The 16,159-nt window shown below is 42.0% G+C and overlaps 1 protein-coding gene across 1 annotated transcript; it reads left to right on the forward strand.

Moving 5' to 3' along the window:
* The first annotated feature begins 544 nt into the window (after window positions 1-544).
* On the forward strand, window positions 545-15,317 carry ifih1 (interferon induced with helicase C domain 1). Its single transcript, XM_086145813.1, has 16 exons — window positions 545-1,086; window positions 1,895-2,066; window positions 2,297-2,428; window positions 3,240-3,290; window positions 5,299-5,537; window positions 6,758-6,968; window positions 8,779-8,996; window positions 9,409-9,510; window positions 9,578-9,701; window positions 9,800-10,015; window positions 10,748-11,004; window positions 11,107-11,256; window positions 11,331-11,492; window positions 11,566-11,759; window positions 11,864-11,957; window positions 14,985-15,317. Exons 1-16 carry the CDS (start codon window positions 652-654, stop codon window positions 15,180-15,182), a joined length of 2,955 nt encoding a protein of 984 aa, XP_086001939.1. The 5' UTR covers window positions 545-651; the 3' UTR covers window positions 15,183-15,317.
* Window positions 15,318-16,159: the final 842 nt, after the last annotated feature.

Raw genomic sequence — 16,159 nt, forward strand, 5'->3', positions numbered from 1 at the left:
ACAGGGTTAGATGGAGCAGGTCAGCTGTGGTGACCCCTGAAGGAGGCAGCTGATAGGGAAATAAGAAGAAGCAACAAAGAAACTATTATAGCGTTTTTGGTCAGGGAAACTGTTTAATGAGCAATAGCTGTTGTGGGCCACAGCCACGCCACTCAAGCCTACGATACAACTCACTGTTCCCGCTCAATTCCAGGTAAAACCCCCAAGAAATCAGTGATTGCACTCCAAACCACACCCACATTATTCCCGGAAACCCCAAAATCACACATTCGTGACTCGCTGCAATATACCCGAAAAACAGCAAGTCATCAATTAATTAACTAATAGGAATGGGGAATTCATACATACAAAAAAAAACTGAAAATCGAAACCGAAAACTGTGACTAATTCCAAAACATTTTTTTTTTTTTTTCCAAAAGTGACTTTTTCCGCAGAACTCGGTACATGTGTTATTCCTGTGGCAACAGCGCCGCCTAGCGGTTACTTTTAGTATTGCGGGTGTTTTGGAGAAACGAAAGTGAAAGTTTCATTACTCGGGAAACGGTGACTCAAGTTATTTTGCCTTCACTTGAACACACGCCGCTGCAGAGCACAACCTCGGCTGCTCCCGTTTAAATCCCAGTCTTGTTTTGTTTTGTTTTGTGAGTCGAAATGGAGCCCGACCAAGACGAGGCATGGGAGACTCTCATCGAGAACTTCAGACCGAGGCTGAAGGAGTACATAGTGGTCTCCCGAGTTCTGGATCACATAACCTTCATCGATATCGAGCAGAAAGAGCGCATCAGACAAACTGAAAGGACCGAGGGCAACCTGACCGCCGTCAACCTCCTCCTGGCCGCAGTCCTGAAGAGACCCCACCCGGACGGCTGGTTCACGGCGTTCGTCGACGCGCTGTACAACTCAGGCTGCGAGTTGGCCGCGGACTACATGCGGAACAATCCGCCGACGCCGGAGGAGCAGGCTTCCAACGACACCTCCATCCGCCTCATTCAGATTCTCTACCCGAGTCTCATAGGCATGAACACCGAAGAGGTTTGCCGTCACTGTTACGCCAAGAAACTCATCACCAAGGAAGACAGCGAAATCGTAAGTGCTCGCCGCTGTCAGCCCGTCCATTGAGACGGACGCCATTAGCCGATTTTGGGTGTAATTGCGGCATTTGGCCACTAGGTGGCAGCAGAACGCAGTTTATTGCGCCGGTTTCTTTCTGTCGTCGCCTCTTCTGCAACGTTTGCTTTTCCTCTCGGTTTCTTTCTTCCAGGCTAAAACTCAAAAATGGATGAAAGATAAAGTTGAATAATCACCAGTTTCTCTCTCAAGAGATGATAGAATATTTGGTCCACTTTTAGGACACGATAGGTTATTTTAGGTGCCGCCAAGATCTTTATACACAAAAGTAGAAAGCAAATATGTCCCCCCAATGTTACCTTTTTTAAAAAAAAAAAACATTTTGGATGCTATAAAACATCTTTAAAACTTAAAAAATATACTGTTTTATGAACGATGTTCCTTTTGATCCATTGAGTTAAATACACATTGTATTTCCCTTGCCGCTTTTTTTTGTTTTTGTATCTCAAATTATACTTTGTTTATCACACGGCTCTACTCTTGTTTACTCTTACAGTGAATTGGTCGTATACAAAATATGCGTTTTCACATTTCCTCACATTTCCTGTTCAATGTCGTTGATGTATGACTCAATTTGACCATGTTTGTTCATGTTTGTTAGTTTAATACCTTAAGTTCAATAAAGGTAAATAAAAAATCCCTCCAGGGGTCGCCACAGCGAATCAACCTCCTCCACCTAATGTTCTCTTCTTTTCTCGCACCAGCTAACGTCATGTCCTCTTTCGCTCCATCCACAAATCTTCTCTTTGGTCTTCCTCCTCTGCAGATCACAACCCGGGTAAGACACACCGGAAGCCAGGAAGGAGCTCGCGAACTCCTTTCGAGAATCGTGAAAGGTCGACACTTGTGGTTATCTGAATTTCTTGAAATCCTGCACGTCACTCAACATAAGGAGTTGTATGAGCTGATCAGAGGGAAACCTCACTGTGATGCAGAAGGTGACAGGAACACACACACACACACACACACACACACACACACTATCACACGAAGGGCAGACTCCTGACACACATCCACAATGATCTGCACATTTATGGCTCCTCAGTGTTTGCATTTCCTGCAGGGAAATATACAGATTGCAGTTATATGTGCAAAACAAACAAAAAGCATAAGCATGACTTTCTATGAGTCTCAACTTGATTTCCTTTTGTTTTCCCTCTTCCTGCAGATGAAGACCTGTACTTAAACGACGGGAATACAGAAAGTGATGCAACCATGGAGGGGAGCATGATGGAATATGAAACCTCTAGCAGTCTAGAGCATTCAGATGTCATTATGGGGACAGTGGAGGAACCCGCAGGTCAGAGTCATTTGGGCAGTTTAACAGATTTTGCACATTTAAGGGGGTAAAAAAGAAGAGCAGGATTTAAAGCAGGACAGGTAAAAGTTCGAATTAAGCGAAAACCAAGATTCTGACGGTGGATGTGACTGCAAAGCATTACCCGAATATCAGCTGGAGGGAGTGACAGAAAAATGTACGCCAAGTTTAGTCATAATTTTTTGCTCCAGCCCATCATTATAACTCCTCTGGAGCAAAGTATTGAAGAAATCATTCCCTCAGAACATTTGCACTGCTATGCAAGACCGTTTGCAACACTTTCAACATTTTTAAGTGCTTTTCTGCAAACAACAGAAAATGTTCCTCGAAAGATTCACAAATGGTCAGAGTTGACCTTTTTTCCACGGATGAGAAAAGATCCAAATGCTCAAATCGTACTAAACCACAGATTTAAACACCGATCGTTTATTTATGTGTTTTAATGTCTTGTTTAAGTTTTAGAGCATTTCGGGAACGGGTGTCTTTTATATGTCCAACAGAACGTTAGCATCACAACAAGGAGTTTATGACTAAATAAGACGTTTTAAAAGGAAAGATAACCGGGAGGAAAAAACAAGTCTTAATCCAAAGCAAATGTTGGATGAAAAATAACTTATTTAAAAATGATGTTGTCGACGGAAATATTCGGGGATTGTTTTCATTGGCCGGGAAGAACACTTTTTGAGTCATAAAGGTCTACGAATCTTTGAAGAGTAAATACACTCATTACTGGAAACAAGATTATGTGATGCTTATCCGCTCATTTCTTCTTTTATGTTCTTGTCTATTTCAGAAAGTAGTTGTTTTGGACAAGCGCCCGAGAGCCCAGAGCCTTTACAGCCAGGTTGGAGAGATTCACTCACACTCACATTTGATTCTGAAATGTTTGTCATCCACGCCGGGGATTTTTTTTTTTTCTTTTCTTTTTATGTGCATACTTGTTTTTGTTTCCCGCTCCACGCAGCCAAACCCGAGCATTTGCGATGAATCGGATCCTTATAGAGTCAGCAAGAGTCGTTTTTTTTTTTTTTTTTTCCCCCGTCTTGCCTTTATAACGCTGAATAATACGTTTCACGTGTGTTTCTCTGATGAACCTCACAAAGGTTGAAGGGAAAAAAAAAAAAAGAAAACAGCATAGCCGGTGTGTCAAATGAAAACCACATGTTGACTTAATTTTGGCAGACTGTAAAGACGGGAAGAGCAGCTTTCTCAAGTCACAGTTTAGTTGAACCTTCGCCGATAAAACATTCTTTCTTTCCATCGCTCTCGTTTAAAGTGACTTAACAATCACAACCTAAAAGGTACTTTTTATTTCAATACTGGCTGGAAAATAAGCTGTGAAACGAGGAAACAATAGCAGCGGGTCAGCCGCTTTCCTTGTTAAATTGAATTATGCTTCAAAAACTTGCTGCGGTTTTCTCAGGGCGGAGGGTCTGAGCACAGCTTTCTTCCAACAGTGGAATTTGAAGAGTTTCTTAGGGGGTCTCTTGACAATGCAAGCAGATTTGTGCCACAAACTCACTACTTCACCCATTCGCCAGGCCATTCCCTAACCCTGTTGTCTATTCTTATTTTTTTTTATCCTTGTTGTTGTCATTTAGGTTATCTATTCTCATCCTTTTTTTTTTTATTTTTTGTTTTGTTTTCTGTCTCATTCTGTTGTCTATTGTTATCCTTGTTCACTCTGCCGTGTATTTATCTGTGGATTTGCTTTTCCTAGTTTTTAATTGTCTCTCTTATTTATATATATACACCCATATTTATTGATACTGTCATTGTTGCGTTGCTGTGACAAAAGAATTCCCCCTCTAGGTATCAATAAAGTATATCTTATCTTATCTTATCTTATCTTATCTTATCTTATTTTATCTTATCTTATCTTAGATTGTTATTATGACATTGCATTGGGGGAATCCAAACCACTCTCTCTATAGCAGACCTATTTTACAGCCACACCCGGCCCGTTTTGCCTTTTAATCCGGCCCACCAAACCGTTCACTTTCAATATTTTCAATCAATATTAAATTTAGAAACTCCTTATTTTTTTAAATTTTGTATGGATGATTACATAGAGAGTAATAATCGGTACATTTATATGATCGTGAATGATTTTAAAGTTAAAATAATGTAGCAAAATAATGTAAGGATTTAAATTGCGATTTTCATTTTGTTCAATTGACGTGATGCTTAGTTGTACCACGCATTAAAAATTAGATAAGAAATGCTCTAGAGATATAGATACATGTCAATGGTTGTCCCTTTAAAACATCAACATAGATAGATAGATAGATAGATAGATAGATAGATAGATAGATAGATAGATAGATAGATAGATAGATAGATAGATAGATAGATAGATAGACTGTGTTGGTTGAGGAAGAACACTGCTTTTTTTTGTTTCTACATTGACATTTATCCCAGTTTTCGCTACGTTAGACGTGAAAGTATAATAAAGGCATCAAAATGGAAGGTCCGATTCTGCACAAGTATTTAAACGGGAACATCTGCCGCCCATATTTCCAGGCCGTCGTACAGACGCACGGTCCTCGGCGGTTAAAGTTTGACGCGCAAGTTACGCAATCGTACCTGTCATTGTCGTGATTTACACCCTGACTGCTCTGGAATGTGATTCCGCGAAGCGGATGTTCTCTTCAGAGCGTTTCTCTTTATCTCGTCGCGATGGGAGTTTCCCATGCAAGTGGATTTTAGAACCGTAAATTCATATCGGGCCTTTTTGATCACGACGACGACCCAGAACCACACCTCGCCGCATGCGACGGCACACCCTCTCTCCGCAAGCGTGTTGTCTGCAATTGTGGGTTGCTGACACGAACCTCTGTTCTGCGTTCCAGGCGGAGTAAACTCGGTTGCAGCAGCAGGAGGAGCAGCTGGAGGCCCAGAAAGCGCTGATATTGTTCTTCGAGATTATCAGATGAACGTTGCTAGACCTGCCTTGGAGGGGAAAAACATCATCATATGCCTCCCGACAGGAAGTGGTAAAACCAGAGTTGCGGTTTATATTACCAAAAAACATCTGGACAGCAGGAGGACACAAGGGAAATCAGGGAAAGTGGTGGTTCTGGTCAACAAGGTACCAGAACTTACGTCTGCTGCGCTCGACTTATAGCTTCATAAATTGACCCACTTTTTGTCATTTCCTTATCCAAACAAAACATTCTGCTTCTCAGTCATTCTGCGCATTTGGGTCAGCCAACCACAAATTACATCCCGTTAGCTTCCCCTACACTCTGTGGACGTGAACGGCTCTGCAGCGGTGGGGGAGGGAGGAAAAAAAAAAAAAAAAAAGAATCTTAACTGTACTTCGTATTTGAAGCGGGAAGATTTTCCGACGATGAGATGTCAGCGTCGAGAAAGGAGAGAAAAAGGAAAGGCCCACGTTTCTCACGCGCCGTGCGTTTGTTTGTCGAATCATTTATTTTATTTATCGACTATTATAAAACAGCATCTGGCCTATTTAAAAAAATATGAAGAATTAGCTTTACTATGGATTTGGCAATTTGGGAAAAATGAACTTGTAGTGTAAATGTGACTGATTTCTTGTTGAAATCTTCTTGTTTTGGCAACTGGACCCAGATTTCTTCATTTGAAGACGTTTTATCCGAGACGCTTCTTCAGTTCTTCGGTCTGAAATTCAAGTCCAGTTGCCAAGACGAGAAGATTTAAACAAGAATTCACCGTGACCAGGATGACTGAGAACCTCCACACACCTCTGACTGAACGTTCATATATGACAAATACATGATATATGTATCTGAGTAAATTTTACTTTTTTGTTGACTATATTAAGATATTTAATGCCAATTTAAATTTTAGCTATTGTCCTTTTTTTCAGTGATAATTTGTATTGTGGTATAGATAGTTTGTGAGTGTTTTTGCTTCCATGTGGCAACACGCGGGAGGATTTTAGGTCATTTGACTATTTTTTACATTTTTTTTTCCTCATTTTAAGGTCGTTAGGAACTCATTTTCAGGTCGGGGCAGTTTCGCCGCATAAGCATTCACACATTTTTCAAAGGTGGCTGACATTTGAAATATAACCAAATATACCAAAATAAAAATACTATATACTATAAAATATTACATCGTGACATATTGCCCGGCCCCTTGACCTTCTTATTTATGTAATGGCATTATTTAAGTAATATTTTCTGAAGTGCATACAACAGCAAAGCTAAAATCCAGCCATAGGTTTATTTTTTGTCTTGTTTTTTTTTTATTTTTTTTTATTTTTTTATTGAATGATAATGCACTGCAGTGTTCATGGAGCGCATGTGTTGTGCCCTTTCGCAGATCCCTCTCGTCGAACAGCATTTTTCTTCAGAATTCCACCCTTTCCTGAAGCACACGTGTAAAGTGGAAAGAGTCACCGGAGACTCCCTGCTGAAAATCTCCTTCACCGAGATCATGAAGAAAAACGACGTCATCATTTGCACCGCCCAGATTCTGGAAAACCACTTGGAGGGTTTTGATGAAGGAGAAGACGAGGGAGTGCACTTAAAGGGTATCATTTTACACTTCTCTGTTTTGGATCGTCCCTTTTTGTCGTCAAGGAGAATCCGACATGGCACGGCGTTCCGTCGCCGCAGAAATTTCCCTCGGTTTCAACTCGTCGAGCGTTAAGAAAACACTGGAAATTCAATTCGGTGGTCACAAGATCTCTACATTTGAAAAAAGAAAAAAAAAAAAAAAGAAAGGAACGCTTCCTAAACCTTTAGCCAAAATCTATCCGGGCTTAAACCACAAACACTGACAGGTTGTGTAATAGACACCCGCTTAGCGGTCACGAAGCGTTTCCCCCGATGATACCTGACAAGATCTTGTCAAACTCTTCCGGTTCTCTCTTGTTGGCACTCGATAGTCCAAGGTGGAATAGCCACCTCGGTGGAACATATGCTGTTTGTTGAAACGCATGAAAGCATGTGCTTTTTTTTTTTTTTTTTTTTTTCCCTTCTCGTTTCTTTGGTTTCCAGGCCACGCGTCTGTTCAAGCCATCAGCGGGAAGCTCATGAAATCCACATGAGAGCTTCTATCACACCCCCACCCCCAAATACATCAAACCGCCTCTCGCTATACGGAGCTCCTCCAGGGACGTGTTGATATTACGGTGGACAAACATGTACATGTGGATGAATATATTCAAATCTATCATGCGTTCTAATGGGTCTAAAGTTTTCCAGGAGGAGTCGTCGTGCGGCTTAAACTGTTTAAACTGCTGCGTCAGGCTCCTTGAAAAGCGCTGGCTTTTGTTGTCGGAGCAGATGTTAGAATTTCTGAGTGAAAACCGCCATCGATGCATTCCAGACATGTAAAAAAAAAAATAACATAAAAATAGCACCGCCTGAGGGGGGGAAAATTATAGGGTTTGTCAAAGTATAAGCAATTTGTCTGGATGTTACCGAGGGCGTAAAATGTGCTGCCTTGCAACAATATTACTATCAACGCTGTCAGTCACAGTCAACCTATTGTTTTCATCACAATAGCTCTGTTGCAACGCTGCCGCAGACGCGGAGCTTAAGTCGGATCCCGAATCAGACTCCGAGACTCGATTCAGATTCCGGTCACTCGACTGCAAAACTGGCACTTGCGTGACAGGAGTTTAGCCGGAGGCGTCGGAATTGTCCAAAAAAACAATGCAGTTTGGAATCCAAACGGTGTGTTGTCGATGAGGGCGGTGAGAAAAAGGGGTGTTTTCGTCCGTCGCCGCAAAATTGTCAAAGAAAAGCTACGTGAATCTGGCTTTTCGGCTGTCACGATAGCTGCGTCCACGCTTACCGGAAAGACGAGAATCATGTTTGGGACAATATCGGAGTTGGTCCGGGTGCTTTATTTCCTCCGGACTCAAAAAAATGACACCTAAGACTGCTTTTGTTGTTTACATGAGTAATCTAAAGTTGATTTATTTTGAAAAATGTTAAATACACATCCAGCACCGCAGACCGTGAGCAGTTTCTGACACATATTTCCTCCCACGCACTCATTTCCTCACTAAATACGCTCATGACTGGAGCTCTTTGATATTTGAGTGACTTAAATGCAATGTTATTCAATCTTTGCTCCATTTTAGCCATTGTTTTTCAGAGCCCAGACGTCTGGGCATTGAGTATATTCTGATTGAGTATATACTTAGCGTGATGTTGTGAATGAAAGGTAGAGTGTTTAAATATGGCTTTTTTTTTTTTTTGCTGAGTTGAAAAATCAGTCGTGGATTAGCTTGCACTTTTTGTTTTTTGAGTTTTTTTTTTTTTTTTTTTTACACACAGTTTGCAAATCAGTCCCTTTTCGGTCACTTTTGGTTGTGATTTCCTCTCCAGATATAACCCTGATCGTGATCGACGAATGTCACCACACTCAGAAGGACGAGGTCTATAACCACATAATGATGCGGTATCTGAAGCAGAAGCACAAGAATATCAAGTTGGAGAAGTTGGGCAAGACGCTGATGTCGCTCCCCCAGATCGTGGGCCTGACTGCCTCGCCGGGGGTTGGTGGAGCGACGAAGATGAAGAAAGCAGAGGAGCACATTCTGCGAGTACATACCATTCCACGCTTTCCTCCCCCCCGCGTCCGCAGCGACGGACGACAACCGGGGACAAATTATCAGCTGATCGCGAGGAATCCGTTTATCAATCTTGAACCCCGTCTGGTGCAAAAAAAAAAACAGTAGAACCTTTATTCATCTGATGGGGATTAAGTTTTAATTGTATCCACATGGTGCGCTAAATACTCTCATCTTCCGTCCTGTTGTTTCGTGAACAATTTGACCTTTCATTTATCTCAATCACGCCGCTCTATTTCTCTATTTCCAACAGTAGCGCCAGCAGCTCGCGTATCTGGCAGGCCGACGGCTTCTCCAACTGCAGACGATCAATTAAATTCAGACGGACGTGCTCGAAAACCTTCGTTCCTTACGTAACGCCAAACTTCTGCGTTTCTTTTCTTAGATTTGTGCAAACCTGGACGCTTCCCAGATCCTGACAAGGGACCTCGGGGAACACAAAAAGGAAATAAGCAAAATAACATTGTCCGTCGAGAGCAACAAACAGGTACGTCGATGTGAGCGCGTTTTCCCAGAAAGAACAGTTGCTTTTTACAGACGAATATCTTTCTTAGGATCCCTTTGGAGATGTGATCAAGAAAATGATGAATGACATCCACGGCTACACCGAGCTGAGCCCCACCTGCGAACTGGGCTCTCAGAATTACGAACAGTGGGTCGTTCAGCTGGAGCGACAAGGTGAGCGCAAGAGCAGCATCTAAAGCCCGTCTCGTGCCCGGTTTCCTCGCGCCGTTCTAGCCGGTGCCGTTTGTAAACACCCATCTCCGTCGATTCAGCTGCTAAAGACGAGGATCAGAAAGTGCGGGTCTGCGCGGACCACCTCCGGAGATACAACGAAAGCGTGCAACTCAGCAACACCATCCGTATGTGTGACGCCTTCAGCGTTCTGCGCAAATACTACGAAGAGGAGAGGAAGAACAAGACAACTCCGGACGATGAGCACATGATCCAAACCACCGAAACCGAAAGATTCCTCTTCAATTTGTTTGAAGGTAGCATGTTTGCGCAAGTCGTACCGTCACAGAATGTGTCCCTGCTGCATTTGGTGTTGAAACTTTTCAAGTTTTCATATTTTCCATGCATCTTCTGACGCTTATCCTGCAGTCAGGGTTGCGGGAGCCTATACCAGCTGTCATTGGGCGAGAGGCGGGACTACATACATAGACAAAGTATTCATTAGCTCACTCAATCGGGGCAAATCTTTGCCTGCTGCATGTTTGTGGACTTCTTTGTGGACCCACGCAGACACGGGGGAAACATGCAACCTCCACACGGAAAAGTCCCCTTGTCGGAATCGAATCGGGGTCCTTCGTGCTGCGAGGCCGAAGCGCTAAGCGCCGCGCCACCGTGCCGTTTCCATAAAATCACAAAGCGACTTGTTGAATCGCGGGCGTCGCATTGGCGCGATGGTTAGCGCTTCCGCCTCGCAGCGAGAGGTGCCACAGTTCGAGGGGGTTTCTGCGTCCGTGAGGGTTGCCCAGGTTTCCTCCCGCAGTCCAAGAACATGCAGTAGACTCATTGGAGACCCCCAAATCACCCCATTGCCCTGATTTGTGCATGAGTGAATGGTTGTATGTCTGTATTTGTGAATGAGAGAATGAATGGTTGTATGTCTCTTTACGTGGTCTTGTGATCCACTGGTCCAGGATGAACCTGGGATAGGCTCCGCCCCCTTAAAACACACAGGATAACCACAATTCTACTCAAAACCTTCATCCCGGCAGACAACAGGGGAGTCCTCCAGAAGCTCGCCCAGAACCCCGAGTTTGAAAACGACAGCCTGTCCCAGCTGAGAAAACGGATTCTGTACGAGTTCAGCACCAGGGATCGAGCCCGAGGGATCATCTTCACCAAGACACGTCGCAGCGCCATCGCTCTGAGCCAGTGGGTTCAGGAAAACCCCAAGTTTTCCGACATCGGCGTCAAACCGGCGCACGTTATCGGAGGAGGAGACCAGAGCGTGGTCAAACCGATGACCTCTGTGAGTCGCCTAAACTTGCACTGAATGTGACAGATCCTTATCCAAGTCCTCCTTGTAACCCGTTGTCACTTCAACTTTTCCATTCGAAATCGTGCGGACCAGGCAGAACAAAAGGACGTGTTGAAAAAATTCCGCAACGGCAGCGTCAATCTGCTGATCGCTACCACCGTGGCGGAGGAAGGGCTGGACATAGCGGAGTGCAATTTTGTCATCCGCTATGGCCTCGTGACCAATGAGATCGCCATGGTTCAGGTCAGTGATGGCGGCGGTCAGATATCGAAAAAGCAGAAGGGATTCCTCAACGTTCACCTCCTGATCTTTTGCAGGCTCAAGGCAGAGGAAGGGCGGAGGACAGCAGCTACACCCTGGTCGAGGTGAAGGGGTCTGGGGTGACCGAAAAAGAGCACGTCAACGAATACCGTATAAATATGATGAACAAAGCCATCAACAAAATCCGGGCCTTAAAACCCGAAGACTACAACAAGCAGGTACGGTACGCCCTCCGCCGGGTGTTTCCTTAACCTGAGACGGGATTCCGAGCCCTGCTTTTCCTTCGATCAGATCACGGAGTTTCAGCTCCAGGCCATTCTGGAGGACAAGATGCGACTGTCGAAGATGAAGGGGAAAAAGGTAAAGCTGGAAAGCCCGTCGGCTTTTACTTTGAGCTGCCGCCAGTGCAGCACATTCGTCTGCAGCGGCGAAGACATCCAGATCATCGAAGACATGCACAGGGTGAACCTTTCACCACAGTTTAGGTGAGAGTAAAATTCCATTATTCCCACTTCCACCCGTTCTGGGACGATGACTGACGATCCATCCAGAGTCGAATTAAAAGATGACCCATATTTTGATTTTGCAGTGAACTTTACCTCCAGAGAGAAAACACGACCCTCCAGGAGCGACATCTAGATTATGAAACCAACGGTTATATCGCATGCAAGCAATGCGGGCAGGTAAATACATCCGCTGTTTTGTTTTGTTTTTTTTCAATTGGAATAGCAGGTTAAAAAAAAAAAGAAACGCAGAAGTTAAAGAAAGGACCCCTGTTGAAATCTTTCACGTTTGTTTATCTATTAAAAATGGGAGCGGCTTAGCCTGTTACGCAATATTGAGACACAGAGGGAAACATTGTTGTTGGAGAACATACCTTGAAATATACTTAGAAATGCTGGGTAAAGAACAATATGATATGAAACAGTTGGGTTCAAAATAATAGCAGCCCAACATGACGAACCAGAACAATCACTGTTTTTGGTATAACTCATATTATGACATGGCAATTCATTTACCAGTAGGTGTAGTAGAGTCAGAGAAACCAACAGACCCAACAGTCATGATATGAATAAGAATAAGAACAAGAACAACTTTATTTATCCCGAAGAAAACTGTTGTGCCAGAGTTTCAAGTAAAAACATAACAATAATAAATATTAGTAGGAAGGAGGGAGAGTAAGAAACACAATGCTCCCGAGTCTGCGTAATTGAATAATATGGTGAAAGGAGTGTGTTCAAAGTATAAGCCATTCATTATGTGAAGAAACAGGTGCAATTCAGGTGGACCTTATTTAAGGACGAAGCCAGCGCGTTGCGCATGCAATTCTCTCTGAAAACCGCAGAAAGACAGTTCGTGCCAGACATTGTTCAGAAGAGCAGCGTGCTTTCACTACAACATTGATTGGAGAGGGGAAAAAGTATAAATAAAGTGCAGAAAATGATGTTCTGCTCAGTTGAAATGATGGAATGATGGAAAGCCGGACCAGATAGACACGGAAGAAAACGGAAGATTTACCATGCGAATGGATCGAACAATAGCCGGAAAGGCAAAGACTCAGCCAGTGATCAGCTCAGAGACGGTCTGAAGTTCCCAGAGTACCGTGACAATTAGAAGACCCTTATGTGAGACTAATCTATGGGCAAGAAGCCACCCGGAAAAAAACAAAAAGACGTGCTGAAGAGGATACAATTTGCCAAAGTAAATATCAACAGGCCTAAAGAGAAACAGAGAAACATTCAGTTTGTTCTTTTTTGTGCCACGGTACACTCCTAAGACCGCGAAGCACGGTGGTGCAAGCATCGTGATATGATGCCTATTTATCGTATATCAGGGATCATGGATCAATTTGCTTCTATCGAAATAGTCGAAGAGGTCGCGCTGCCTTGTGCCGAAGAGGACATGCTGTTGAAATGGGCGTTTCAACAAAACAACGACCCCAAACACACCAGTGAGCGAGCAGCATCTTGGTTCCAGACCAACACAGTCAAGGTTCTGGAGAAGCCATTCCAGTCCCCGGACCTTCATCCAATAGAAAAGGTGTTGGGTGACATCAAAAATGCTGTTTCTGAGGCAAAACCAAGAAATGCAGAGGAATTGTGGAAGGTTGTCAAATCGTCCCGGGCTGGAACGACTGTTGACAGGTGCCGGAAGTTGGTCGACTCCATGCAGCACAGATGTGAAGCAATTCTCAAAAACAGTTGTTTTACAACTAAATATTAGTCTAGTGATTCATAAGAATTAAGAATAAGAATAAGAATAAGAACAACTGTATTTATCCCGAAGGAAATTGTTGTGCCATGCCAGAGTTACAAGAAAAACATAATAATAAATAATAGTAGAAAATTGTATGTACAGTTTAAAAAAAAAGGGGGGGGGATAATAAATAAAAATAAACTATAAAGTGTCTAAGTAACAATTCAAGACTATAAAATGTCACAAGGTCTCAAGTACCAAGTGAAAGATGAGGAGTGCACAAAAGTATGAAAAAATATCGCACATGCAGCTGTTATGAAATGAAATATCGCACAGTTATGAATATATATACAGATAAATTATTACAATTTACAGTAAGTGGGTGAGATCTTTTTTTTCTAAGGTTTAAGATTTTGAGATTCCCTGCAATTCTAAATCTTAATGTTTTTTTCAGTTTATCGAGTAAATTCCTGAGTTCATAATGAAAAATGCAGACACTGCTCTTTTGTTTTTTGAACAGCCCAATATAATTTTTTCCTTCATTTTCTGTAAAGTAATTAAAATATTGATACTTTTTTCCTCATGGTTTTATGTCAAATATAATTTCCACTGTTACCGACGAATGGAAAAAAAAAAGGATTTTGAGCTTTACTCACGTTTTAAAAAAAAACAACACTGCTATTTTTCGAACAGCCCGACATCATTTTTTCCTTCATTTTCTATAAAGTAATCAAAATTTTGATACTTTTTTCCTCTTGTTTTGATGTAAAATATAAAGTGCATTGTTCCCAATGAATGGAAAAAAATACAAAGGATTTTGAGCTTTCCTCAAATTTTAAAATAAAAACACTGCTATTATTTCAAACAGCTCAATATCATTTTTTCCTTCATTTTCTGTAAAGTAATTAAAATACTGATACTTTTTTCCTCATGATTTGATGTAAAATATAATTAGCACTGTTCCCGATGAATAGAAAAAAAAAATAAGGATTTTGAGCTTTACTCACGTTTAAAAAAAAAAACACTGCTATTTTTTCGAACAGCCCAATATCATTTTTTCCTTCATTTTCCGTAAAGTAATTAAAATATTTATACTTTTTTCCTCACGTTTTGATGTAAAATAATATGTCCATTGTTCCCAATGAATGGAAAAAAAATACAAAGGATTTTGAGCCTTACTCAAATTTTAAAATAAAAACACTGTTATTATTTCGAACAGTCCAATATCATTTTTTCCTTAATTTTTCTCTAAAGCAATTAAAATATTGATACTTTTTTCCTCATGGTTTGATGTAAAATATAATTAGCACTGTTCCCGACGAATGGAAAAAAAAAAAAAGGATTTTGAGCTTTACTCACGTTTAAAAAAAAAAAAAAAAAAATGCTATTATTTTGAACACAATTGTATTAAACGATACCGTGTCTTTTAGATCCTAGAGGATTCCAACTTGTGTTACTTTGGTTTTCTGTACTCATAATTTTGCATTCTCGTGTCGCTCGCTGCTCCGTTGCAGAGGTGGGGTTCCATGATGATCTACCGCAGCATCGAGTGCCCCTGCCTGCTCGTCAAATACTTTGTGGTGTCCATCAACGGCAAGAAGAGCAGCAAGTACACCAAGTGGAGAGAGATCCCCGTCAAGTTCTCCGCATTCAACTACATCAACCACGCAAGCCAGCTTGCAGAGGATTCAGTCGATGACGACACAGATTGAAACGCAATCGCACCAAAATCATCATTTTGCTTTTAAATCTAGTGATACTATCAAAACCCAGCTGGTGTCCTCTTAGTCATTCAACTGTTCGGCGTGGTTTTCTTTTTGTTAAGTATGTTTTCATGAGAACTGGAATTATTGGTTATCACGGCGCCAGGAGCTGAAAGCGAAAGCGTTTTTCTGACATTATCGTCTGTTTTCCAAGTATGCAAGATTATGCTTGTTCTGTGAACGTCACCTAGCAGAAACACACACGCCGCTGTTAGATCTCCAGCGTAGAAAAACATTTTTGTCAGTTGGGCAGTAGGCGTTTTCACATTCACAAACGTGACTGACATGTGGGTTCATGTTGAGGCCTCGGAAGCGTGATGGATTATGTCACGTATGTCGGAGACGCTTTATCCTTCCACGGCATCACACGGACACAAATGCAAAGTGGAAACTTAGCGCTGCTTGTTTGAAACGACAATTGAAAGTGACACTCAATATATATATGGAATTGCTTTTTAATGCATCTACTTCCGTGTTTAGTAGCACACACCTTGTAGCTACATGCTAGATCTAAATTGACATCTTCTGAATGTTGTAAAGAAATGACAATGTTAGAGGTCATTTTAATAAATGGGGATTGTGTGTGCAAATGAAATGGGAACTTGCAATCTACTGGCTTTCGAGCAGGGGTGTCCAAACTACGGTCCGCGGGCCGACTGCAGCCCGTGGTCCAATTTTTATTGGCCCGTAGCAAATTCTAAAAATATAATTGAATATGTCCCACACAAGGAACTTGCATTTAAATCTCTTCACACTATTACTTGTAATACAGCACAAATGTTTTACATTTTTCATGTTCTGTTTTGAATATTGAAGAGATTCATGTTATGCTGAGCTATTTTGTGTCTCTCAGTCTGCTGGTTTTCAGAGTAACTGGTATTTCACTGCAGATTACATTTACCTTTTTGGTAACAAAATAAGTGAAA

This window comes from Fistularia commersonii, chromosome 4, assembly GCF_037954325.1.
Source record: "Fistularia commersonii isolate RoL2024-O1a breed Wild chromosome 4, RoL_Fcom_v1.0, whole genome shotgun sequence".
NCBI lineage: Eukaryota > Metazoa > Chordata > Actinopteri > Syngnathiformes > Fistulariidae > Fistularia > Fistularia commersonii.

What these genes read in the sequence shown, in the direction of transcription:
- ifih1 (XM_086145813.1), top strand. Translation starts at nt 652, where the DNA reads ATGGAGCCCGACCAAGACGAGGCATGGGAGACTCTCATCGAGAACTTC. An exon ending in GACAGTGGAGGAACCCGCAG is followed by an intron (nt 2,429 to 3,239) that starts GTCAGAGTCATT and finishes TGTCTATTTCAG; the next exon opens with AAAGTAGTTGTTTTGGACAA. An exon ending in CCGAAGACTACAACAAGCAG is followed by an intron (nt 11,493 to 11,565) that starts GTACGGTACGCC and finishes TCCTTCGATCAG; the next exon opens with ATCACGGAGTTTCAGCTCCA.